This window comes from Phytophthora cinnamomi (genome assembly GCF_018691715.1).
Source record: "Phytophthora cinnamomi strain GKB4 chromosome Unknown Contig0, whole genome shotgun sequence".
Taxonomy (NCBI): Eukaryota; Oomycota; class Peronosporomycetes; order Peronosporales; family Peronosporaceae; genus Phytophthora; species Phytophthora cinnamomi.
Window position 1 is genome coordinate 4,014,843 of NW_027150933.1, and position 27,016 is coordinate 4,041,858.

The window sequence follows — 27,016 nt, forward strand, 5'->3', positions numbered from 1 at the left end:
GTATATCGAGACGTGCCACAACTCCCTCCACCGACAATCAATGACGCGACCAGAACAGGCCATCTTCACTTGGCGCAGTGGTTATTCGATCACGGCTATGTTGATGGCGTTGAAGATGCGTTTAGGAACGCATCGATGAGCGACTATAGTGACATCGTGAAGTGGCTTGTAGAGCATAATATCCTCGAAAATGTGGACGAAGGTGTGCAAGGTGCTGCCGCGAGTGGATTCTTTCCTATCGTTTTATGGTTGTTAGAGCGGAATTTAGGCCGAGGGGCATTTCGGTCGATGTTCTTGGCGGCAATTAATGGCAACCTGGAAGTAGCGCAGTACGTCCACGCCAAAGGCATCACCAACTACGGAGAAAACACTATGTACATGGCAGCAGAACGTGGATACCTAGGTGTTGTCAAGTGGCTTCATTCAGAGTTTTCCGATGACCCGAATATTGATCTTTTTCCAATCTGCAGACCTAACGCAGACGGCTATCCCCGCCATGCCACGGCAATGGACGCTGCAGCCAGCAATGGACATTTAGCTGTTCTCCAGTTCCTTCATAGCGTGGGAAGGTCGATGGAGTCGTCCCCCGAACGAAGAAAGAGGAAACGGACAAGAGAGCGAGGGCAAGCGAATGGAAGTAGTACACCAACCTGCACGCGTGCGGCGATGACAAACGCTGCAGCCGATGGTCATTTAGAAGTGGTCAAGTGGCTTCACGAAAATCGGAGCGAAGGTTGCTCTCCGAGCGTCATCAATACAGCAGCTAGAAACGGACACTTGGAAGTGGTGAAGTGGCTCCATGAACACATTATGGTAGGATGCACCACTGCTGCTATGGATGGAGCGGCAGCAAACGGGCATCTCGAGGTTGTTCAGTGGCTTCATGAAAACCGCACGGAAGGCTGCACGACTACTGCCATGGATCGTGCTGCTAGCAAAGGTTACCTGCACGTAGTTTACTGGTTGGACAACAATCGCTGGGAGGGTTGTACGCAGTTTGCTATGGACTCGGCAGCGCGCGCAGGACATTTGGACGTAGTTCAATGGTTGCATAACAACCGCTCAGAGGGCTGCACGGACAACGCGATGGATGGCGCCGCCTACAACGGCCATTTCGATATTGTTCAGTGGTTGCATTTACATCGCTCGGAAGGCTGTTCTATCGACGCCATGCACTTTGCCGCTGTCCATGGTCACTTTGAGATTCTGCTTTTCTTGCATTCGCAGCGTACTGAAGGCTGCAGTAACTATACGATTGTAGACGCGGCCGCGAGAGGTAACCGGCACATCGTGGCTTGGCTACGACAGCACTACCCTAACAAGAGAGGCTGAGGCTCTACAGTATTACACATGCATTGCACCGCGGAGCACGCTTGCCTAAACACTCAGATTCCTGTTTACTATTACCTCGCAATGTTGACCACAAGGCGTAAACACACCACCTTTCGCGTTGATATTCAGCAGCTAATCCTGTCTGAATAGCATCAGCGCTCCGAAATTAGTGCCTAAATATGCGCCACCAGGACAAGTACTGGGCCTTCACGAAAAAAATAGCATCATCGCATTTGTAGACAGGATTAGCTACAATTGCGATGATGCTATTCTAATCTACAGTCTACAGCCTACAGTCTGCAGTCCAAAGCTCTATGAAGCAAATCATTCTTCAAAACACTCTCAACCGAGCAACCAAGTCTTCCACAACAACAACCCCTCTCGTCCCTAACTATGGCGTCCAAGCTCTTTTCTGCAGTGAAACTCGGCGGCAAAAAGGCTCCGACGCAACTGAAGCATCGGGTGGTGATGTCGCCCATGACTCGTCAGCGCATGGGCGACGACGGAGTGCCTGGACCGGCCGTGGCTGAGTTCTACAAGCAACGAGCTACCGATGGCGGCCTGTTGATTACTGAAGCCACCAACATCAGTGCCTATGCTCGTGGTTACTATGGCGCCCCGGGTTTGTTCACACCGGAGCAAGTGGAAGGCTGGAAGTCGGTGACGGCAGCGGTGCACGGCAAAGGCGGCAAAATCTTCAATCAGCTGTGGCACACAGGTCGAGTCAGCCACCCTCTCAATCTACCCGGGGGAGAGCAGCCTGTGTCGGCGAGCGCAACCAACATGGAAGGAGTGAAGAGTCTCGCAACAACCGTCCAGGGCCGTTTACCGCACCCGAATCCACGGGCACTCGAGATCAACGAAATCCCGGGCATCGTCGAGGACTACAAGCGTGCGGCCGAAAACGCACTGGAGGCGGGTTTTGATGGCGTGGAACTTCACGCTGCCAACGGGTACCTGTTAGAGCAGTTCCTGCTGAATGACACAAATCTGCGCACTGACAAGTACGGTGGCAGCCCCGAAAACCGTTCCCGTATCGTGTTCGAGGCCATTGAGGCCATTCTGTCCTCCGTGGACTCGAACAAAGTGGGTATTCGCTTGTCCCCGTTTGGCACAGCTTTCGGTTGCACCGACTCGAACCCGCGGGAGATCTACGACTACGTGGTCAACAGGCTGAACGACTACGATCTAGCCTACCTCCACATGGTTGAACCGCGTGGCATGCAGCAGCCTGCACCTGACGCCCCGGCGGGTGGTGTCACCTCCATCTACCGCAAAATGTACAAGGGTGTAATGATCAGCGCGTCTGGCTACGACGGCGCCGAGGCTCGCAAGGTGGTCGAGGACGGAACGACCGATCTCGTGGCCTTTGCACGCGACTTCATCTCCAATCCGGATCTTGTGGAACGCATCCGCACCGGCGCCGAGCTCAACCCGGTCGATTGGCAGACTGTGTATTTGCCGCTGGACGTTCCTTACGAAAAGGGATACACGGACTACCCGTTCCTTGACAAGACCTCTGCCTAAGCGTGTAGGCAGAGCACTCACGAGCACCTTAACAAATTAAGAGCATGTTGGCATGAATTATGCGTTTGTCATGAAGGCAATCTAATTAATATACGCGGGCTGCGAGGATCCGAAAGAAAGAGGAAACGGACAAGAGAGCGAGGGCAAGCGAAAAAAGTAGTACACCAACCTGCACGCGTGCGGCGATGACAAACGCTGCAGCCGATGGTCATTTAGAAGTGGTCAAGTGGCTTCACGAAAATCGGAGCGAAGGTTGCTCTCCGAGCGTCATCAATACAGCAGCTAGAAACGGACACTTGGAAGTGGTGAAGTGGCTCCATGAACACATTATGGTAGGATGCACCACTGCTGCTATGGATGGAGCGGCAGCAAACGGGCATCTCGAGGTTGTTCAGTGGCTTCATGAAAACCGCACGGAAGGCTGCACGACTACTGCCATGGATCGTGCTGCTAGCAAAGGTTACCTGCACGTAGTTTACTGGTTGGACAACAATCGCTGGGAGGGTTGTACGCAGTTTGCTATGGACTCGGCAGCGCGCGCAGGACGTTTGGACGTAGTTCAATGGTTGCATAACAACCGCTCAGAGGGCTGCACGGACAACGCGATGGATGGCGCCGCCTACAACGGCCATTTCGATATTGTTCAGTGGTTGCATTTGCATCGCTCGGAAGGCTGTTCTATCGACGCCATGCACTTTGCCGCTGTCCATGGTCACTTTGAGATTCTGCTTTTCTTGCATTCGCAGCGTACTGAAGGCTGCAGTAACTATACGATTGTAGACGCGGCCGCGAGAGGTAACCGGCACATCGTGGCTTGGCTACGACAGCACTACCCTAACAAGAGAGGCTGAGGCTCTACAGTATTACACATGCATTGCACCGCGGAGCACGCTTGCCTAAACACTCAGATTCCTGTTTACTATTACCTCGCAATGTTGACCACAAGGCGTAAACACACCATTTCCATCGCAGCTCATGCCGGTAGTGATCTTGTCAGGTGTGGGGGCCACGCTCGTCAGAGCGGAAAGAGTGTATTATCGCCGACGGCCACCGCGGAGAGCTGTGGCTAGCCCCGTGGCGGGTTGTGGTGGGTTATGCGGCAAATTGAACAATGACTATCCTACACTGCATCTCGTTGGTTCATGACCACCCATTTCTCTCGCTGGAAAACCCGTTTTCTGGACGCGTCGACGCATCCAGAAAACATACCTTTCCATCGCAGCTCATGCCGGTAGTGATCTTGTCAGGTGTGGGGGCCACGCTCGTCAGAGCGGAAAGAGTGTATTATCGCCGACGGCCACCGCGGAGAGCTGTGGCTAGCCCCCCCCAATGGCGCAGCCTGAGGTTGGCGAACACTCTTCGGCCCTGACGACCCCGTGGCCATCATGTCGGCCAGCTTCTCTCTGGAGGTGACCTCCATGTGAATGTATCGTTGATAACAGTCACTGTTCCACCGGCCCTGGAGCTTGATTATCGAGTCCTCGCAGCCGGCTTGAAAAAGTGCCGTCGCACCGCCACACCGGAGCGAGTGGGTACCGAACTTTCTGCTGTCCTCGCCGCATCTCGTGGCCGCCTTCTTGATGATCTTCTCGAGCGCTTTCGCCGGTAACACTGCTCCGTTCACCCAGCACAGCGGTGTGACGTCCGCCGCATTCTTGTTCTCGCGCATAAGTGCACGCGCCGCTCTCACCGGACATAGCCATGGTGACGTCGTCTTCGCCAGCGTTCTGGTGGTTGCTTCGCCGACTTGGTCAGTCTTGCTGCCTCTGAACCTGATCGTGACGTGCGTGGCTGCTCTGAGATCCTTGGATCTGCGTCCGTTGTCGCTCGTGAGCTGAATGTCGCGCCTCTGGATAATGAACCATGCATTCTTGCCGCTTGATCCAAGGTATTCCGATCGTCTCAAGAGGAAAAAGTAGCCCAAGACCGCAGCCCCCCACAGAACGCGGTCGTAGGGCTGGGCGAAGTTGAGGCTGCGGTGGATCTCACGGAGGTGCGCGACGGTGACGGGGGATCGGCGGGTCGGAAGCCGCGACAGCCTTCGCATCCCGAGCAGAGCAAGGCGGTGGCTATCGGTGAGCCCGACCGAGTATCCGAACCGGACCTGATGATGCCACGAGACGTGGCTGCACTTGGACAACACGGTGGCCGGCGAGTTGGAGATCGATGTGGCGTCGCCAAGCCAGCAGGAGATGGCGAACAGCGCAAGTTGGAGGGACTGCGCGTCCAGGTCGCGTGGTAGCCGGTCTGGTTCGTGGTGCAGTGAGCGCCACTGGCACCATTGTTGCCATGTGCGGTCGTACAGTCGTCGTGAGCCTGGGGCCAGTGACGCGGCCTGTAAGTTGAAGAGAATGTCGCGTAGATCCGCCGCAGTTGACTTGGCACTGGAACCTGCGTCCACAAGGCGACAGCGTTAGTAAACATGAGGCGATGAGGCGGGGACGAGAGTCTGCTGCCAGCGTCGGCAGCGACGTTCCACGTGCCCGGAAGGTGAGCGGTCGATACCCGCATGCACCAAAGCGCCTCAGAAAGGCCGACCGCGCGATTGAGTTCCTGGGCAAATTCGTGCCGTGAGGAAAGTTTGTTGGTCCTCGAGACCGTGGTCTGGTTGTCGCTCCAGCATCGTATGTGCGGCCATTGTGGCGCAAATGCGGTGTGCCATGATGGACCAAATATCATGCACGCGAGTGCGACGGCAAACTGTTCACGGACGTTGATGTCGAAGCGAGGCTGTGCACGCTCGTCGTCATCAAATGTGATAGTGATGTAGCGCTTCTCGGCTGGATCTAGGACACAGAGCCCGTCATCACTTGCGTCCATGTACAGATGCACGTCGGGCTGTGGCAAAGAGCCAAATAAATATGTGGGCACGCCGGAAAGGTGTCCATGGAGGAGAATGGTCTTGAACCAGTGGAGATCATCCATTGCCCACGGCGTAACAGCAACCGAACCGTACCGGGGCACCGACGCGGCCAAAGCGTGCAAGCGCTGGTAGAATGGCTTAGCGGCGCGCAGGCAGGATGCTACGTGGCGTAGGCTACCAAGTAGTCTCCGCAGCTCGACCGAAGACATTCGTTGGGAGGTCGCCGCGGCCTCAACGCGAGTGAGGGCCTTGGCAATCTTGTCTGCTGGTATGGACACTGTTCGAGCCGTGCAGTCCCAATCCAGGCCCAGGGCCCGCATCTGAGTTCCCCACGACGAGAACTTGGCCTCGTTGATCGCGAGTGGTCCTAAGACGGCCAGCATTGCCAAACGGAGCGTGTCCTCTGCGATGGAACAGCGCGCACCGAGGTCGGGCTCGACCAAAACGTGGTCGTCCACCCACTCGTATGCGAAGAACGGTGACGCGTCGGAGACGTCGGGCGCCATCGACGCCGGAGATTCCCGGCCAACAATGGTCGAAATGGCGCGCCCGAAAATATTATAGATTGCCGGGGAACCCGTCCAGCCAAATGGGGCCGATAGGTCGATGACGCCGGCCTTGAGCGCAGGAACACGTCCTCCCATCCAGACCACATCGTCGGCGTGGTGGCGCAGATGACGAAAAGCCCCCTTCACGTCGCCCTTCAGCATCTGAATCCGTATGTTGGGGTAGAGGAGGTGGAGCAACTCGATGCGCCGGGCAAGCGCGACCACGGACTCGTACTGAGTGATCGGGAGGGAGGTCTGGACGGTGTAATCATTGACGGAATCACCCACGGGAAATGACAAATCATGGATAAGGCGGATCGCACCGTCGAGCTTGGGCACCGCGCCAAAAGGGCTCACCCACACGGACCAGTGCGGTAGTAGGTTTTCATCAACCAAGAGGTATGTTCCGGATGCTTCGCCTTCCAAAATTGACCTTGTAACCGACGCTGCGTTGGCCGTAGCCGAGCGGTAATTAGGATGAAAAGGCCGCGAGGATCCACGTGGTTTGATCCACTTGGCGCGAAAGCCTTCGCGCGCGATGCGGATCATGAGGGATTGATGCTCGTAACCTTGCAGCAGTGCACGATACGTTCTGGGATTGAGAGCCTTGTTCGGCCGAGAATCTGCGGTAGTTTCGCCGCGGACGAGGCGAACCAAGTGAGGGAGCGACATGTTGCTATTGCGCACAAGCTCAGACAGAGTATATTGCATGGATTGGCGTCGGTCGGACGGTCGTGTCAATCCAAACTGTGCGAGCACCTTGTCGAGCTGCCGGCTCGTGACGCGTGAGTGTCGGACCAAATCACGAAGCAGCTCAGCTTGGACGGCCGCCCAACGAGGAGTGTATAGTGTACGCGGTGCTCTCGTGGGCGAGCCTCGCCTTCACGCACGACGTACCCCTTTTCGCAGTCCCTTGAACTCGGTGTCAATGTAGTCGGCAAGAGGGCCTGGTAGCGGTGATGCCGGCACGACGTGACACCGTGAATTGAAAAACACGCACTCATCAGGGTTGGCTCCATCCCCTGGACACCCAGCCACCGATAGAAACTTCATGCAGATAGTGCGCCCATTGACACGTGGGATGAGAGCTCGGATATGTGGCGGCACCTTCGATGTCGACGCAGAGGCAAACTGCTGCTGGCGGTGCTGCTGATCCCAGCCAACTCCTGCACCTCGCGACCCGCGCGAGACGTGTCCGTACTTCGACCTGCCATTCCAGCCGCTGTCACTCCGGTCGTGCGACCCGTGGAGCGCGCGCCCCGCGCCGTGTAGCAGGAGCTGAACCTTCTTCGCCGTCACGAGCTGGTTAAATCGCTGGAGCTCGGGGTCAGACGGCGTCACTGTGGTGTGAAACTGCGAGCGCGTATTCCGGCCGGTACGAGAGTCGTCCGCCACGACGGAGCGGTACCTTTCCAGGACCGTGTCGATCCAGTAGACCAGGTACTTGAGGTCGGTTGCTTCCCAGAACTCGAGACCCGCTGTCTCCTGAATGACTTTCTGGAGCGCTTGGGCGACGCGGCATGTCGATAACGAGCCGAATGCGTCGCAATAGGTCTTCATACTGTCCAATGCTGCCATGATCTGGGCGAGCGACTCTGGTGCCGCGACCGTGGGGAGCTCCACAGACGAGGAGAAGTTTTGCATGTTGATCTTGGTGCCCTTCTCCTTAGACGCCAGCACCCAACCCACACGAGCGAGGGACTCGAGGTGGTTCAAGTGCAATATTGACAAACCGTGCACCCCAAACGCGAAGTCGTACAATCGGGTCAGCGTCGCCGGGTGGGGAGCGAACGTCACCGCGTTGTGGGCAAGCAAACTTGGTACAAATTCATGCGCAGACGTACCTGGAGTACGGGGGGCGTGAGTGAGGTCGTGTACCTGTCGCTGCGAGGGTGTTGGTCGGAATAGTAGCTTGAACTGGTGGTGGGGCGAGTCGTCCTCGGTGACTTCGTCGCTGGTGCAACACTGGCGCTTGGACTTGGGCCCGAATTCATGTAAATCGTCATCATCACCCGAGCTGGAGGCCCGGCGTCGTGGCTGCGCCTCGAATTCCATTCCAGCGTTCTCGGATGATTGTGCACGTCGGGCCGCCAGATACCTCTCTAGCACGTCGGGGAAAGCTGCTAGTTCCTCGAGAACGAGTCTTTGGCGGTCCCCGCCGGTTGATGTCGTGCGAGGAAGCGAGCCGGCAGGCTCAGCGGCATCGGCCTCGCTGCCGTCGTCGAAGAGAGACTCGGGTTGGGCTTGGTTACGCCGAGTTGCGGCCGCAGGGACGTGCGTAGGAGGCAGCGAGGACACCGCTGGGCACATGGGCGGGGAGAAGAACGACTCCCCGACACTTTCGCGAACCGTCTTGCTGATACGCTGGGCAGAGCTCTCGTGCACGAACACATAGTCGACGGCATGCTGCAGGCTGAAGAGGTGGCGCTGTCCGTCGCCTGGCGAGACCCACGCGCACTGAGCAGCCCCGTCGGGAAGGCAGCCATCCTCAACAAGACCCGCGAGTAGCTTAGAGATGTCACGGCTCGGACGCGAGCGCGGTGAGGTTTGGTCGCCGAGAAGGCGGGAGAGAACCGTAGCGTGTCCCGCTCGGACGGCTGCTAGCGTCAGTGTCGGAGAAAGTCCGCTTTGTCCGAACAGGAGGGCGATGATCGGGTCGATTTTGTGGGCGTTCGACGCGCGGCAACGGATGGGAGTGCCTTCTCCTGGTTGAACCACGAGGTCGCGTCCGGAGACCTCGACGACTTGACCGTGTACCCATCGTGCCTCCTGACGCACGAAGACCGGAGCATGAAGCCAGGGGCTGCGTGTACGTGTTGAGCGAGTCATGGAAGATTCGAGATGGAGGCGACACAGGTGGAACTCTGGAGTTTTGCGGCAAATTGAACAATGACTATCCTACACTGCATCTCGTTGGTTCATGACCACCCATTTCTCTCGCTGGAAAACCCGTTTTCTGGACGCGTCGACGCATCCAGAAAACATACCCCTTTCGCGTTGATATTCAGCAGCTAATCCTGTCTGAATAGCATCAGCGCTCCGAAATTAGTGCCTAAATATGCGCCACCAGGACAAGTACTGGGCCTTCACGAAAAAAATAGCATCATCGCATTTGTAGACAGGATTAGCTACAATTGCGATGATGCTATTCTTACCAATCTACAGTCTACAGCCTACAGTCTGCAGTCCAAAGCTCTATGAAGCAAATCATTCTTCAAAACACTCTCAACCGAGCAACCAAGTCTTCCACAACAACAACCCCTCTCGTCCCTAACTATGGCGTCCAAGCTCTTTTCTGCAGTGAAACTCGGCGGCAAAAAGGCTCCGACGCAACTGAAGCATCGGGTGGTGATGTCGCCCATGACTCGTCAGCGCATGGGCGACGACGGAGTGCCTGGACCGGCCGTGGCTGAGTTCTACAAGCAACGAGCTACCGATGGCGGCCTGTTGATTACTGAAGCCACCAACATCAGTGCCTATGCTCGTGGTTACTATGGCGCCCCGGGTTTGTTCACACCGGAGCAAGTGGAAGGCTGGAAGTCGGTGACGGCAGCGGTGCACGGCAAAGGCGGCAAAATCTTCAATCAGCTGTGGCACACAGGTCGAGTCAGCCACCCTCTCAATCTACCCGGGGAGAGCAGCCTGTGTCGGCGAGCGCAACCAACATGGAAGGAGTGAAGAGTCTCGCAACAACCGTCCAGGGCCGTTTACCGCACCCGAATCCACGGGCACTCGAGATCAACGAAATCCCGGGCATCGTCGAGGACTACAAGCGTGCGGCCGAAAACGCACTGGAGGCGGGTTTTGATGGCGTGGAACTTCACGCTGCCAACGGGTACCTGTTAGAGCAGTTCCTGCTGAATGACACAAATCTGCGCACTGACAAGTACGGTGGCAGCCCCGAAAACCGTTCCCGTATCGTGTTCGAGGCCATTGAGGCCATTCTGTCCTCCGTGGACTCGAACAAAGTGGGTATTCGCTTGTCCCCGTTTGGCACAGCTTTCGGTTGCACCGACTCGAACCCGCGGGAGATCTACGACTACGTGGTCAACAGGCTGAACGACTACGATCTAGCCTACCTCCACATGGTTGAACCGCGTGGCATGCAGCAGCCTGCACCTGACGCCCCGGCGGGTGGTGTCACCTCCATCTACCGCAAAATGTACAAGGGTGTAATGATCAGCGCGTCTGGCTACGACGGCGCCGAGGCTCGCAAGGTGGTCGAGGACGGAACGACCGATCTCGTGGCCTTTGCACGCGACTTCATCTCCAATCCGGATCTTGTGGAACGCATCCGCACCGGCGCCGAGCTCAACCCGGTCGATTGGCAGACTGTGTATTTGCCGCTGGACGTTCCTTACGAAAAGGGATACACGGACTACCCGTTCCTTGACAAGACCTCTGCCTAAGCGTGTAGGCAGAGCACTCACGAGCACCTTAACAAATTAAGAGCATGTTGGCATGAATTATGCGTTTGTCATGAAGGCAATCTAATTAATATACGCGGGCTGCGAGGATCCGAAAGAAAGAGGAAACGGACAAGAGAGCGAGGGCAAGCGAAAAAAAGTAGTACACCAACCTGCACGCGTGCGGCGATGACAAACGCTGCAGCCGATGGTCATTTAGAAGTGGTCAAGTGGCTTCACGAAAATCGGAGCGAAGGTTGCTCTCCGAGCGTCATCAATACAGCAGCTAGAAACGGACACTTGGAAGTGGTGAAGTGGCTCCATGAACACATTATGGTAGGATGCACCACTGCTGCTATGGATGGAGCGGCAGCAAACGGGCATCTCGAGGTTGTTCAGTGGCTTCATGAAAACCGCACGGAAGGCTGCACGACTACTGCCATGGATCGTGCTGCTAGCAAAGGTTACCTGCACGTAGTTTACTGGTTGGACAACAATCGCTGGGAGGGTTGTACGCAGTTTGCTATGGACTCGGCAGCGCGCGCAGGACATTTGGACGTAGTTCAATGGTTGCATAACAACCGCTCAGAGGGCTGCACGGACAACGCGATGGATGGCGCCGCCTACAACGGCCATTTCGATATTGTTCAGTGGTTGCATTTACATCGCTCGGAAGGCTGTTCTATCGACGCCATGCACTTTGCCGCTGTCCATGGTCACTTTGAGATTCTGCTTTTCTTGCATTCGCAGCGTACTGAAGGCTGCAGTAACTATACGATTGTAGACGCGGCCGCGAGAGGTAACCGGCACATCGTGGCTTGGCTACGACAGCACTACCCTAACAAGAGAGGCTGAGGCTCTACAGTATTACACATGCATTGCACCGCGGAGCACGCTTGCCTAAACACTCAGATTCCTGTTTACTATTACCTCGCAATGTTGACCACAAGGCGTAAACACACCACCTTTCGCGTTGATATTCAGCAGCTAATCCTGTCTGAATAGCATCAGCGCTCCGAAATTAGTGCCTAAATATGCGCCACCAGGACAAGTACTGGGCCTTCACGAAAAAAATAGCATCATCGCATTTGTAGACAGGATTAGCTACAATTGCGATGATGCTATTCTTACCAATCTACAGTCTACAGCCTACAGTCTGCAGTCCAAAGCTCTATGAAGCAAATCATTCTTCAAAACACTCTCAACCGAGCAACCAAGTCTTCCACAACAACAACCCCTCTCGTCCCTAACTATGGCGTCCAAGCTCTTTTCTGCAGTGAAACTCGGCGGCAAAAAGGCTCCGACGCAACTGAAGCATCGGGTGGTGATGTCGCCCATGACTCGTCAGCGCATGGGCGACGACGGAGTGCCTGGACCGGCCGTGGCTGAGTTCTACAAGCAACGAGCTACCGATGGCGGCCTGTTGATTACTGAAGCCACCAACATCAGTGCCTATGCTCGTGGTTACTATGGCGCCCCGGGTTTGTTCACACCGGAGCAAGTGGAAGGCTGGAAGTCGGTGACGGCAGCGGTGCACGGCAAAGGCGGCAAAATCTTCAATCAGCTGTGGCACACAGGTCGAGTCAGCCACCCTCTCAATCTACCCGGGGGAGAGCAGCCTGTGTCGGCGAGCGCAACCAACATGGAAGGAGTGAAGAGTCTCGCAACAACCGTCCAGGGCCGTTTACCGCACCCGAATCCACGGGCACTCGAGATCAACGAAATCCCGGGCATCGTCGAGGACTACAAGCGTGCGGCCGAAAACGCACTGGAGGCGGGTTTTGATGGCGTGGAACTTCACGCTGCCAACGGGTACCTGTTAGAGCAGTTCCTGCTGAATGACACAAATCTGCGCACTGACAAGTACGGTGGCAGCCCCGAAAACCGTTCCCGTATCGTGTTCGAGGCCATTGAGGCCATTCTGTCCTCCGTGGACTCGAACAAAGTGGGTATTCGCTTGTCCCCGTTTGGCACAGCTTTCGGTTGCACCGACTCGAACCCGCGGGAGATCTACGACTACGTGGTCAACAGGCTGAACGACTACGATCTAGCCTACCTCCACATGGTTGAACCGCGTGGCATGCAGCAGCCTGCACCTGACGCCCCGGCGGGTGGTGTCACCTCCATCTACCGCAAAATGTACAAGGGTGTAATGATCAGCGCGTCTGGCTACGACGGCGCCGAGGCTCGCAAGGTGGTCGAGGACGGAACGACCGATCTCGTGGCCTTTGCACGCGACTTCATCTCCAATCCGGATCTTGTGGAACGCATCCGCACCGGCGCCGAGCTCAACCCGGTCGATTGGCAGACTGTGTATTTGCCGCTGGACGTTCCTTACGAAAAGGGATACACGGACTACCCGTTCCTTGACAAGACCTCTGCCTAAGCGTGTAGGCAGAGCACTCACGAGCACCTTAACAAATTAAGAGCATGTTGGCATGAATTATGCGTTTGTCATGAAGGCAATCTAATTAATATACGCGGGCTGCGAGGATCCGAAAGAAAGAGGAAACGGACAAGAGAGCGAGGGCAAGCGAAAAAAAGTAGTACACCAACCTGCACGCGTGCGGCGATGACAAACGCTGCAGCCGATGGTCATTTAGAAGTGGTCAAGTGGCTTCACGAAAATCGGAGCGAAGGTTGCTCTCCGAGCGTCATCAATACAGCAGCTAGAAACGGACACTTGGAAGTGGTGAAGTGGCTCCATGAACACATTATGGTAGGATGCACCACTGCTGCTATGGATGGAGCGGCAGCAAACGGGCATCTCGAGGTTGTTCAGTGGCTTCATGAAAACCGCACGGAAGGCTGCACGACTACTGCCATGGATCGTGCTGCTAGCAAAGGTTACCTGCACGTAGTTTACTGGTTGGACAACAATCGCTGGGAGGGTTGTACGCAGTTTGCTATGGACTCGGCAGCGCGCGCAGGACATTTGGACGTAGTTCAATGGTTGCATAACAACCGCTCAGAGGGCTGCACGGACAACGCGATGGATGGCGCCGCCTACAACGGCCATTTCGATATTGTTCAGTGGTTGCATTTGCATCGCTCGGAAGGCTGTTCTATCGACGCCATGCACTTTGCCGCTGTCCATGGTCACTTTGAGATTCTGCTTTTCTTGCATTCGCAGCGTACTGAAGGCTGCAGTAACTATACGATTGTAGACGCGGCCGCGAGAGGTAACCGGCACATCGTGGCTTGGCTACGACAGCACTACCCTAACAAGAGAGGCTGAGGCTCTACAGTATTACACATGCATTGCACCGCGGAGCACGCTTGCCTAAACACTCAGATTCCTGTTTACTATTACCTCGCAATGTTGACCACAAGGCGTAAACACACCACCTTTCGCGTTGATATTCAGCAGCTAATCCTGTCTGAATAGCATCAGCGCTCCGAAATTAGTGCCTAAATATGCGCCACCAGGACAAGTACTGGGCCTTCACGAAAAAAATAGCATCATCGCATTTGTAGACAGGATTAGCTACAATTGCGATGATGCTATTCTTACCAATCTACAGTCTACAGCCTACAGTCTGCAGTCCAAAGCTCTATGAAGCAAATCATTCTTCAAAACACTCTCAACCGAGCAACCAAGTCTTCCACAACAACAACCCCTCTCGTCCCTAACTATGGCGTCCAAGCTCTTTTCTGCAGTGAAACTCGGCGGCAAAAGGCTCCGACGCAACTGAAGCATCGGGTGGTGATGTCGCCCATGACTCGTCAGCGCATGGGCGACGACGGAGTGCCTGGACCGGCCGTGGCTGAGTTCTACAAGCAACGAGCTACCGATGGCGGCCTGTTGATTACTGAAGCCACCAACATCAGTGCCTATGCTCGTGGTTACTATGGCGCCCCGGGTTTGTTCACACCGGAGCAAGTGGAAGGCTGGAAGTCGGTGACGGCAGCGGTGCACGGCAAAGGCGGCAAAATCTTCAATCAGCTGTGGCACACAGGTCGAGTCAGCCACCCTCTCAATCTACCCGGGGAGAGCAGCCTGTGTCGGCGAGCGCAACCAACATGGAAGGAGTGAAGAGTCTCGCAACAACCGTCCAGGGCCGTTTACCGCACCCGAATCCACGGGCACTCGAGATCAACGAAATCCCGGGCATCGTCGAGGACTACAAGCGTGCGGCCGAAAACGCACTGGAGGCGGGTTTTGATGGCGTGGAACTTCACGCTGCCAACGGGTACCTGTTAGAGCAGTTCCTGCTGAATGACACAAATCTGCGCACTGACAAGTACGGTGGCAGCCCCGAAAACCGTTCCCGTATCGTGTTCGAGGCCATTGAGGCCATTCTGTCCTCCGTGGACTCGAACAAAGTGGGTATTCGCTTGTCCCCGTTTGGCACAGCTTTCGGTTGCACCGACTCGAACCCGCGGGAGATCTACGACTACGTGGTCAACAGGCTGAACGACTACGATCTAGCCTACCTCCACATGGTTGAACCGCGTGGCATGCAGCAGCCTGCACCTGACGCCCCGGCGGGTGGTGTCACCTCCATCTACCGCAAAATGTACAAGGGTGTAATGATCAGCGCGTCTGGCTACGACGGCGCCGAGGCTCGCAAGGTGGTCGAGGACGGAACGACCGATCTCGTGGCCTTTGCACGCGACTTCATCTCCAATCCGGATCTTGTGGAACGCATCCGCACCGGCGCCGAGCTCAACCCGGTCGATTGGCAGACTGTGTATTTGCCGCTGGACGTTCCTTACGAAAAGGGATACACGGACTACCCGTTCCTTGACAAGACCTCTGCCTAAGCGTGTAGGCAGAGCACTCACGAGCACCTTAACAAATTAAGAGCATGTTGGCATGAATTATGCGTTTGTCATGAAGGCAATCTAATTAATATACGCGGGCTGCGAGGATCCGAAAGAAAGAGGAAACGGACAAGAGAGCGAGGGCAAGCGAAAAAAAGTAGTACACCAACCTGCACGCGTGCGGCGATGACAAACGCTGCAGCCGATGGTCATTTAGAAGTGGTCAAGTGGCTTCACGAAAATCGGAGCGAAGGTTGCTCTCCGAGCGTCATCAATACAGCAGCTAGAAACGGACACTTGGAAGTGGTGAAGTGGCTCCATGAACACATTATGGTAGGATGCACCACTGCTGCTATGGATGGAGCGGCAGCAAACGGGCATCTCGAGGTTGTTCAGTGGCTTCATGAAAACCGCACGGAAGGCTGCACGACTACTGCCATGGATCGTGCTGCTAGCAAAGGTTACCTGCACGTAGTTTACTGGTTGGACAACAATCGCTGGGAGGGTTGTACGCAGTTTGCTATGGACTCGGCAGCGCGCGCAGGACATTTGGACGTAGTTCAATGGTTGCATAACAACCGCTCAGAGGGCTGCACGGACAACGCGATGGATGGCGCCGCCTACAACGGCCATTTCGATATTGTTCAGTGGTTGCATTTGCATCGCTCGGAAGGCTGTTCTATCGACGCCATGCACTTTGCCGCTGTCCATGGTCACTTTGAGATTCTGCTTTTCTTGCATTCGCAGCGTACTGAAGGCTGCAGTAACTATACGATTGTAGACGCGGCCGCGAGAGGTAACCGGCACATCGTGGCTTGGCTACGACAGCACTACCCTAACAAGAGAGGCTGAGGCTCTACAGTATTACACATGCATTGCACCGCGGAGCACGCTTGCCTAAACACTCAGATTCCTGTTTACTATTACCTCGCAATGTTGACCACAAGGCGTAAACACACCACCTTTCGCGTTGATATTCAGCAGCTAATCCTGTCTGAATAGCATCAGCGCTCCGAAATTAGTGCCTAAATATGCGCCACCAGGACAAGTACTGGGCCTTCACGAAAAAAATAGCATCATCGCATTTGTAGACAGGATTAGCTACAATTGCGATGATGCTATTCTAATCTACAGTCTACAGCCTACAGTCTGCAGTCCAAAGCTCTATGAAGCAAATCATTCTTCAAAACACTCTCAACCGAGCAACCAAGTCTTCCACAACAACAACCCCTCTCGTCCCTAACTATGGCGTCCAAGCTCTTTTCTGCAGTGAAACTCGGCGGCAAAAGGCTCCGACGCAACTGAAGCATCGGGTGGTGATGTCGCCCATGACTCGTCAGCGCATGGGCGACGACGGAGTGCCTGGACCGGCCGTGGCTGAGTTCTACAAGCAACGAGCTACCGATGGCGGCCTGTTGATTACTGAAGCCACCAACATCAGTGCCTATGCTCGTGGTTACTATGGCGCCCCGGGTTTGTTCACACCGGAGCAAGTGGAAGGCTGGAAGTCGGTGACGGCAGCGGTGCACGGCAAAGGCGGCAAAATCTTCAATCAGCTGTGGCACACAGGTCGAGTCAGCCACCCTCTCAATCTACCCGGGGAGAGCAGCCTGTGTCGGCGAGCGCAACCAACATGGAAGGAGTGAAGAGTCTCGCAACAACCGTCCAGGGCCGTTTACCGCACCCGAATCCACGGGCACTCGAGATCAACGAAATCCCGGGCATCGTCGAGGACTACAAGCGTGCGGCCGAAAACGCACTGGAGGCGGGTTTTGATGGCGTGGAACTTCACGCTGCCAACGGGTACCTGTTAGAGCAGTTCCTGCTGAATGGCACAAATCTGCGCACTGACAAGTACGGTGGCAGCCCCGAAAACCGTTCCCGTATCGTGTTCGAGGCCATTGAGGCCATTCTGTCCTCCGTGGACTCGAACAAAGTGGGTATTCGCTTGTCCCCGTTTGGCACAGCTTTCGGTTGCACCGACTCGAACCCGCGGGAGATCTACGACTACGTGGTCAACAGGCTGAACGACTACGATCTAGCCTACCTCCACATGGTTGAACCGCGTGACATGCAGCAGCCTGCACCTGACGCCCCGGCGGGTGGCGTCACCTCCATCTACCGCAAAATGTACAAGGGTGTAATGATCAGCGCGTCTGGCTACGACGGCGCCGAGGCTCGCAAGGTGGTCGAGGACGGAACGACCGATCTCGTGGCCTTTGCACGCGACTTCATCTCCAATCCGGATCTTGTGGAACGCATCCGCACCGGCGCCGAGCTCAACCCGGTCGATTGGCAGACTGTGTATTTGCCGCTGGACGTTCCTTACGAAAAGGGATACACGGACTACCCGTTCCTTGACAAGACCTCTGCCTAAGCGTGTAGGCAGAGCACTCACGAGCACCTTAACAAATTAAGAGCATGTTGGCATGAATTATGCGTTTGTCATGAAGGCAATCTAATTAATATACGCGGGCTGCGAGGATCCGAAAGAAAGAGGAAACGGACAAGAGAGCGAGGGCAAGCGAAAAAAGTAGTACACCAACCTGCACGCGTGCGGCGATGACAAACGCTGCAGCCGATGGTCATTTAGAAGTGGTCAAGTGGCTTCACGAAAATCGGAGCGAAGGTTGCTCTCCGAGCGTCATCAATACAGCAGCTAGAAACGGACACTTGGAAGTGGTGAAGTGGCTCCATGAACACATTATGGTAGGATGCACCACTGCTGCTATGGATGGAGCGGCAGCAAACGGGCATCTCGAGGTTGTTCAGTGGCTTCATGAAAACCGCACGGAAGGCTGCACGACTACTGCCATGGATCGTGCTGCTAGCAAAGGTTACCTGCACGTAGTTTACTGGTTGGACAACAATCGCTGGGAGGGTTGTACGCAGTTTGCTATGGACTCGGCAGCGCGCGCAGGACGTTTGGACGTAGTTCAATGGTTGCATAACAACCGCTCAGAGGGCTGCACGGACAACGCGATGGATGGCGCCGCCTACAACGGCCATTTCGATATTGTTCAGTGGTTGCATTTGCATCGCTCGGAAGGCTGTTCTATCGACGCCATGCACTTTGCCGCTGTCCATGGTCACTTTGAGATTCTGCTTTTCTTGCATTCGCAGCGTACTGAAGGCTGCAGTAACTATACGATTGTAGACGCGGCCGCGAGAGGTAACCGGCACATCGTGGCTTGGCTACGACAGCACTACCCTAACAAGAGAGGCTGAGGCTCTACAGTATTACACATGCATTGCACCGCGGAGCACGCTTGCCTAAACACTCAGATTCCTGTTTACTATTACCTCGCAATGTTGACCACAAGGCATAAACACACCACCTTTCGCGTTGATATTCAGCAGCTAATCCTGTCTGAATAGCATCAGCGCTCCGAAATTAGTGCCTAAATATGCGCCACCAGGACAAGTACTGGGCCTTCACGAAAAAAATAGCATCATCGCATTTGTAGACAGGATTAGCTACAATTGCGATGATGCTATTCTACTAATCTACAGTCTACAGCCTACAGTCTGCAGTCCAAAGCTCTATGAAGCAAATCATTCTTCAAAACACTCTCAACCGAGCAACCAAGTCTTCCACAACAACAACCCCTCTCGTCCCTAACTATGGCGTCCAAGCTCTTTTCTGCAGTGAAACTCGGCGGCAAAAGGCTCCGACGCAACTGAAGCATCGGGTGGTGATGTCGCCCATGACTCGTCAGCGCATGGGCGACGACGGAGTGCCTGGACCGGCCGTGGCTGAGTTCTACAAGCAACGAGCTACCGATGGCGGCCTGTTGATTACTGAAGCCACCAACATCAGTGCCTATGCTCGTGGTTACTATGGCGCCCCGGGTTTGTTCACACCGGAGCAAGTGGAAGGCTGGAAGTCGGTGACGGCAGCGGTGCACGGCAAAGGCGGCAAAATCTTCAATCAGCTGTGGCACACAGGTCGAGTCAGCCACCCTCTCAATCTACCCGGGGAGAGCAGCCTGTGTCGGCGAGCGCAACCAACATGGAAGGAGTGAAGAGTCTCGCAACAACCGCCCAGGGCCGTTTACCGCACCCGAATCCACGGGCACTCGAGATCAACGAAATCCCGGGCATCGTCGAGGACTACAAGCGTGCGGCCGAAAACGCACTGGAGGCGGGTTTTGATGGCGTGGAACTTCACGCTGCCAACGGGTACCTGTTAGAGCAGTTCCTGCTGAATGGCACAAATCTGCGCACTGACAAGTACGGTGGCAGCCCCGAAAACCGTTCCGTATCGTGTTCGAGGCCATTGAGGCCATTCTGTCCTCCGTGGACTCGAACAAAGTGGGTATTCGCTTGTCCCCGTTTGGCACAGCTTTCGGTTGCACCGACTCGAACCCGCGGGAGATCTACGACTACGTGGTCAACAGGCTGAACGACTACGATCTAGCCTACCTCCACATGGTTGAACCGCGTGACATGCAGCAGCCTGCACCTGACGCCCCAGCGGGTGGCGTCACCTCCATCTACCGCAAAATGTACAAGGGTGTAATGATCAGCGCGTCTGGCTACGACGGCGCCGAGGCTCGCAAGGTGGTCGAGGACGGAACGACCGATCTCGTGGCCTTTGCACGCGACTTCATCTCCAATCCGGATCTTGTGGAACGCATCCGCACCGGCGCCGAGCTCAACCCGGTCGATTGGCAGACTGTGTATTTGCCGCTGGACGTTCCTTACGAAAAGGGATACACGGACTACCCGTTCCTTGACAAGACCTCTGCCTAAGCGTGTAGGCAGAGCACTCACGAGCACCTTAACAAATTAAGAGCATGTTGGCATGAATTATGCGTTTGTCATGAAGGCAATCTAATTAATATACGCGGGCTGCGAGGATCCGAAAGAAAGAGGAAACGGACAAGAGAGCGAGGGCAAGCGAAAAAAGTAGTACACCAACCTGCACGCGTGCGGCGATGACAAACGCTGCAGCCGATGGTCATTTAGAAGTGGTCAAGTGGCTTCACGAAAATCGGAGCGAAGGTTGCTCTCCGAGCGTCATCAATACAGCAGCTAGAAACGGACACTTGGAAGTGGTGAAGTGGCTCCATGAACACATTATGGTAGGATGCACCACTGCTGCTATGGATGGAGCGGCAGCAAACGGGCATCTCGAGGTTGTTCAGTGGCTTCATGAAAACCGCACGGAAGGCTGCACGACTACTGCCATGGATCGTGCTGCTAGCAAAGGTTACCTGCACGTAGTTTACTGGTTGGACAACAATCGCTGGGAGGGTTGTACGCAGTTTGCTATGGACTCGGCAGCGCGCGCAGGACGTTTGGACGTAGTTCAATGGTTGCATAACAACCGCTCAGAGGGCTGCACGGACAACGCGATGGATGGCGCCGCCTACAACGGCCATTTCGATATTGTTCAGTGGTTGCATTTGCATCGCTCGGAAGGCTGTTCTATCGACGCCATGCACTTTGCCGCTGTCCATGGTCACTTTGAGATTCTGCTTTTCTTGCATTCGCAGCGTACTGAAGGCTGCAGTAACTATACGATTGTAGACGCGGCCGCGAGAGGTAACCGGCACATCGTGGCTTGGCTACGACAGCACTACCCTAACAAGAGAGGCTGAGGCTCTACAGTATTACACATGCATTGCACCGCGGAGCACGCTTGCCTAAACACTCAGATTCCTGTTTACTATTACCTCGCAATGTTGACCACAAGGCATAAACACACCACCTTTCGCGTTGATATTCAGCAGCTAATCCTGTCTGAATAGCATCAGCGCTCCGAAATTAGTGCCTAAATATGCGCCACCAGGACAAGTACTGGGCCTTCACGAAAAAAATAGCATCATCGCATTTGTAGACAGGATTAGCTACAATTGCGATGATGCTATTCTTACCAATCTACAGTCTACAGCCTACAGTCTGCAGTCCAAAGCTCTATGAAGCAAATCATTCTTCAAAACACTCTCAACCGAGCAACCAAGTCTTCCACAACAACAACCCCTCTCGTCCCTAACTATGGCGTCCAAGCTCTTTTCTGCAGTGAAACTCGGCGGCAAAAAGGCTCCGACGCAACTGAAGCATCGGGTGGTGATGTCGCCCATGACTCGTCAGCGCATGGGCGACGACGGAGTGCCTGGACCGGCCGTGGCTGAGTTCTACAAGCAACGAGCTACCGATGGCGGCCTGTTGATTACTGAAGCCACCAACATCAGTGCCTATGCTCGTGGTTACTATGGCGCCCCGGGTTTGTTCACACCGGAGCAAGTGGAAGGCTGGAAGTCGGTGACGGCAGCGGTGCACGGCAAAGGCGGCAAAATCTTCAATCAGCTGTGGCACACAGGTCGAGTCAGCCACCCTCTCAATCTACCCGGGGGGAGAGCAGCCTGTGTCGGCGAGCGCAACCAACATGGAAGGAGTGAAGAGTCTCGCAACAACCGTCCAGGGCCGTTTACCGCACCCGAATCCACGGGCACTCGAGATCAACGAAATCCCGGGCATCGTCGAGGACTACAAGCGTGCGGCCGAAAACGCACTGGAGGCGGGTTTTGATGGCGTGGAACTTCACGCTGCCAACGGGTACCTGTTAGAGCAGTTCCTGCTGAATGGCACAAATCTGCGCACTGACAAGTACGGTGGCAGCCCCGAAAACCGTTCCCGTATCGTGTTCGAGGCCATTGAGGCCATTCTGTCCTCCGTGGACTCGAACAAAGTGGGTATTCGCTTGTCCCCGTTTGGCACAGCTTTCGGTTGCACCGACTCGAACCCGCGGGAGATCTACGACTACGTGGTCAACAGGCTGAACGACTACGATCTAGCCTACCTCCACATGGTTGAACCGCGTGACATGCAGCAGCCTGCACCTGACGCCCCGGCGGGTGGCGTCACCTCCATCTACCGCAAAATGTACAAGGGTGTAATGATCAGCGCGTCTGGCTACGACGGCGCCGAGGCTCGCAAGGTGGTCGAGGACGGAACGACCGATCTCGTGGCCTTTGCACGCGACTTCATCTCCAATCCGGATCTTGTGGAACGCATCCGCACCGGCGCCGAGCTCAACCCGGTCGATTGGCAGACTGTGTATTTGCCGCTGGACGTTCCTTACGAAAAGGGATACACGGACTACCCGTTCCTTGACAAGACCTCTGCCTAAGCGTGTAGGCAGAGCACTCACGAGCACCTTAACAAATTAAGAGCATGTTGGCATGAATTATGCGTTTGTCATGAAGGCAATCTAATTAATATACGCGGGCTGCAAGGATTTGGCTGCGATTGAATTGATCGAGCAGTGAAAAGTTGTACTTTGCGGCGAATTTGCGAACACATTCGTGGCTAATCTGCTGCGGGTAGCGCTGTAGGAGCCATTGCACAACCTCGACGTGCTCATTCACAGCTGCACTCGCTACCGCATCCGACGTGCAGCCATCTGAACGGTTGGAGTACAAGAACAGTAGCACCTCCAAGTGCCCTCCTGCCGCAGCTCCATTCATCGCACGATATGTGCCCCCCTCGCGGCGATGTGTATGCAACCACTTCACCATTTGTAAATGGCCATTCGAAGCTGCACCATCCAACGCAGCAGTGGTGCAGCCTCCGATCTCGGGCTGGCGTTCGTGAAGCCATTTCACGACATCAAGGTGCCCACTGCTCGCCGCACGGTCCATCGCATCACAGGCGGCCCACTCAGTCCCATTATGCGAAGGGATCTGCTTGTAAAGCCACTGCACAGCACCCAACTGACCGTTTGCAGCAGCATTCTCTAGAGCGCAGCGTGAAAAACGGCAACTGTCCGAGCGATGCGCGATAAGCCATTGCATCACAGTCATATTACCACTGGCAGCTGCCCCATCCATAGCTTCTTGTGTGCACCCCTCGGAGCGATGGTCATGCAGCCACTGGAGCACGTGAACGTGGTTTTCTCTAGCAGCCCCGTTCATAGCGGCGGTCGTGCAGCCTTCACGTCGGTGGGTATGCAACCACTTGACAATATCGAGGTGCCCGTGACTTGCTGCTCCATCCATTGCCTCCGTCGAGCAACCTTCACTCCGGTTTTCATGTAGCCATCGCACGATGTCCAGATGTCCATGGTTTGCCGCGTCGTCCAAGGCCTGAGTCGTGCATCCGTCAGTACGATGGTGGTGCAACCATTGCACAACCTCGAGATGACCGTTGCTAGCAGCGGTATCGATGGCCTGGGTGGAACACATACCGCCGTGCTCAAGCCCCCACTGCACCGCTCGTAGATACCCCTCCCCAGCTGCTCCATCCAAACAAAGATGGCCATCAATTGAAGATGCGATATCGACTAGGCTGGAGATCATCTCGAGATGCCCACCAGAAATTGCACTCTGAGCAGAACTAGCCACCGACAGCCGCAGACAATCAGCTCCCACGATTTCTACCAACCAAGAAGCCATTTCAGAATTTCCATTGCAGGCAGCAGTTTCCAATAGTGCACTCGCGCAATCTCTCAAGTCAGTTGAGCCAACCAAGCGCTCGTTCAGCCACTTCAGGGTATTCAAATGATTCCCACGGGCTGCGGCGAGCATGGCTGGCTTAATGCTGACGCCACGTTTATCGTGGCCTAGGACGTATTCGAGTATGCGGACGTGCCCCTTCGATGCTGCCGCTTTGGCGGCCTTGAAAACACCACTGTAACTGTCGACAGTAAATCGCTCAGTCGCGATGTTCTCGAGCAACCAGCACACTAGCTCCGCATTCCCGCGCTGTGCGGCATTCACCAGCCCGACAGAAAGTTGAGCTTGGCGATAGAAAGTATCCATCTCGACAAGTGGTCGTCGAGCCACGACGCGAGCAACAAGCCGGCGTGCACCACCGTCACGCCTGCGCGGATCTTCACTAGAAAGCGCACAAGCCCGGGCAATGTTCCATCGGCATGACACATCCACGAGATCGTCCAAGGCGTGTACCACGTGCTGCAGAGCTGCAATCCGCGGTTGTTGACGGAGCACCACCACAAGTCCTGTTGTCAGCGTTGCTTCCTTCTCAGCAATGTTTGCCAGTACAGCGCGGCGGGACCGCGCCAAACGAGACTCCATTCTCGGTCTGCGGACGCTCACTTCGGTAGTTATCGATAGAAACAAAACTGAAGCGAGCAGGAGCATGCCCGGCGGGGAGTACAGCACTCGGTTGCGTAAAGCCGCCTACTTGCACTGACGTACCAACCTAGTCGACAGACACAACCGACGAAACGGACCATCGCTAGTCGCCAGCAACACCAGTTGAATACTTGACGTGTGACAGCAAATGCCGAGGCAAAGGCCGCCACGCACTTTGTGACAGTCTTCAAGCTTGTATATTCAACTCGGTCTGGGATTTGCAAGCTCACCTCCGGCAACGGCATCCATTGGAACTAAGCAAGATGGCGTATCCGCACTCGATGTTGGGGGCCTGGCGCATTTGGATAGTGCTCCTGAAGCCAAGCCAAAATATCCACGTGCTTCTTACGCTGCGCCTCAAATGCAGCGTTGCGACTGCAACCTTCTAGGTACTGCGATCTCAGAAACAGCAATATCTCGAAGTGACCTCCGGACGCTGCTGCATCCATTGCTCTACTCGTGCAACCTTCGTGGCGATTTCGATCTAGCCACTCAACCACCTTCAGCAACCCAGCCCCTGCTGCGTTGTTCATCGCTTCAGCTGAACACCCTTCACTGCGGTTGCGATGCAACCACTGTACTACATCCAGATGACCATTTCTTGCTGCATTATCCATAGCGGCGGTTGTGCAACCCTCCGAGCGATGATCATGGAGCCACTTCACAACTTCCAAATGCCCATTAGCAGCAGCTCCGTCCATAGCTGCAGTTGTACAGCCCTCATTTCGATAGGTGTGGAGCCACTGGACCATTGCCAAATGGCCATTAGCTGCAGCGCCATCCATGGCAGCAGTTGTGCAGACACCCGATCGGTGTTTACCTAGCCACTCCACAATGTTTAAGAAATTGCCTGCAGCAGCACCATTCATCGCATCATGTGTATCTGTGGGACGGGTTCCTGTGAATCCTTCTTCAGCCATACGCTCATCTACACTCTGCAGATATTTCAGCACCTCAAGGTGCCCATTCTTCGCGGCCGCGTCTATCGCAGTACTGGGCTCGTCAGCAAGCAGCGTTAATGAGTACGGACGTAAATCTCTGTACAAATGCTTCTGCGAGTCATAGGCAAATTCATCATTCAGCCACTGCACCACATCAAGAAATCCTCGCCCCGCCGCACGAAGCATAGTCCCACACGAAACGCTGGCAAGACCGTGGAAACCTTGCTCGTGCAAATATCGAGCCACCTCGAGGAATCCTCGAATTGCAGCTTGATGCATCCCAGACTTAGCACCGCGACCAAGATTATGCTCCAAAAGCCAACGAACTACATGCAAGTGATTCTCACGCGCAGCAGCATCAAGCGCACGACTTGCATTGCCAACTGGGTGGTATCGCACTAGCCACTCCACAATCTCCAAATATCCGTTGCGAGCAGCATATTCCAGAGCAAAACTGGCATGATGAACATATCCGTTACGATAAAGCCACTGCAGCATGTCTAGATGACCTCCCCATGCTGCGTCATCCATTGTGGGCGGTGCAAGTCGGCGGTCCGCGTAGCCACGGCCCAGCAGCCACTGCAACAGCTCAAGGTCCCCCTTGCGAACTACAGCAGCCATGAAGCGACCCCAATCACGTTCCACGCCTCCCTTGCACTCGAATATCCATCGCGCTACATCCGTATGCCCGTTCTCGACTGCAGCTGCCAGATCCCCACCGCCCCACTGCACTTGGTTGTTGGGCTCTGCATCTTTTTGAGTCGCGGCTTCATTATCGAGAAAGAACTGCAGGATCTGCATGTCACCAGCAGCGGCAGCAGCTTCGACGGCCTGCACAGCCACCACGCACCCTGCGAAGTGGCCGAACAGCCATCGAATCGTATCCAAATCCCCACGACGCACAGCTTCGATGACCCCTTGCGAGAATTGCGCGCGGTAATAGTGCCGGTCGGACTGCAAGAACTGCAACGGAGACCAACAGCAGGGGCGACGGTGACGCGGATCCCCTTCGGGTGCCGCGAATTCTTCGCTGACTCCCCAGACGCGACGCAACAGCCGGAGCGAGCCGAAGGCGCAGGCCCGAGCGAGGGGAATCTCTACAGAGTAGTCCAGGCAGTGCGACACAGAAGAGATGACGTGCGGCAGTGCTTCTAGAGATGGGTTGGTGCGCAGGACTACGACTGCCGACACGAGGGGAGCCGCGCGTGTGGCACGCATCGATCTTATCATGTTTTGATGGACAGGTGAATCGGACTTATTGCGGCGATTGAAGTCGTAAAATGACTTGGTGTTTGAATAGGCGACCCTTCGATAAATTACCAAAAATCGGCGTTTTGGCTAAAACGGAGCTTTCCGCGATTAGAGCCGACAAGCCGCCGACGGGAGAGGGGTGAAACCCCCGCACACGTCCGCGCGGCCAGCAGGCGCGCACTTACAGCCCCCCCCCGTCCGAGCGAGCAAGAGTTCACGATGCCTTCTTCGCCTTGCCCCCGACCGCGACCGCCACGCCGCACGCGTCCGACGCACC

The 27,016-nt window shown here is 55.4% G+C and overlaps 3 protein-coding genes across 3 annotated transcripts; all 3 read left to right on the top strand.

Annotated features, from left to right (window-relative positions):
• Nucleotides 1-14,409: 14,409 nt before the first annotated feature.
• Nucleotides 14,410-15,443, top strand: IUM83_02247 (putative 12-oxophytodienoate reductase; the record flags this gene model as incomplete). The annotated part of the gene is made up of 2 exons (XM_067926150.1): nucleotides 14,410-14,635; nucleotides 14,707-15,443. 2 exons carry the CDS (start codon nucleotides 14,410-14,412, stop codon nucleotides 15,441-15,443), a joined length of 963 nt encoding a protein of 320 aa, XP_067800772.1.
• A 1,633-nt stretch (nucleotides 15,444-17,076) lies between these two features.
• IUM83_02248 (putative 12-oxophytodienoate reductase) lies at nucleotides 17,077-17,820 on the top strand (the record flags this gene model as incomplete). Its single annotated transcript, XM_067926151.1, has 2 exons — nucleotides 17,077-17,499; nucleotides 17,581-17,820. 2 exons carry the CDS (start codon nucleotides 17,077-17,079, stop codon nucleotides 17,818-17,820), a joined length of 663 nt encoding a protein of 220 aa, XP_067800696.1.
• A 1,345-nt stretch (nucleotides 17,821-19,165) lies between these two features.
• IUM83_02249 (putative 12-oxophytodienoate reductase) lies at nucleotides 19,166-20,198 on the top strand (the record flags this gene model as incomplete). The annotated part of the gene is made up of 2 exons (XM_067926152.1): nucleotides 19,166-19,391; nucleotides 19,678-20,198. The coding sequence occupies 2 exons, from the start codon at nucleotides 19,166-19,168 to the stop codon at nucleotides 20,196-20,198; spliced, it is 747 nt and encodes a 248-aa protein (XP_067800786.1).
• Nucleotides 20,199-27,016: the final 6,818 nt, after the last annotated feature.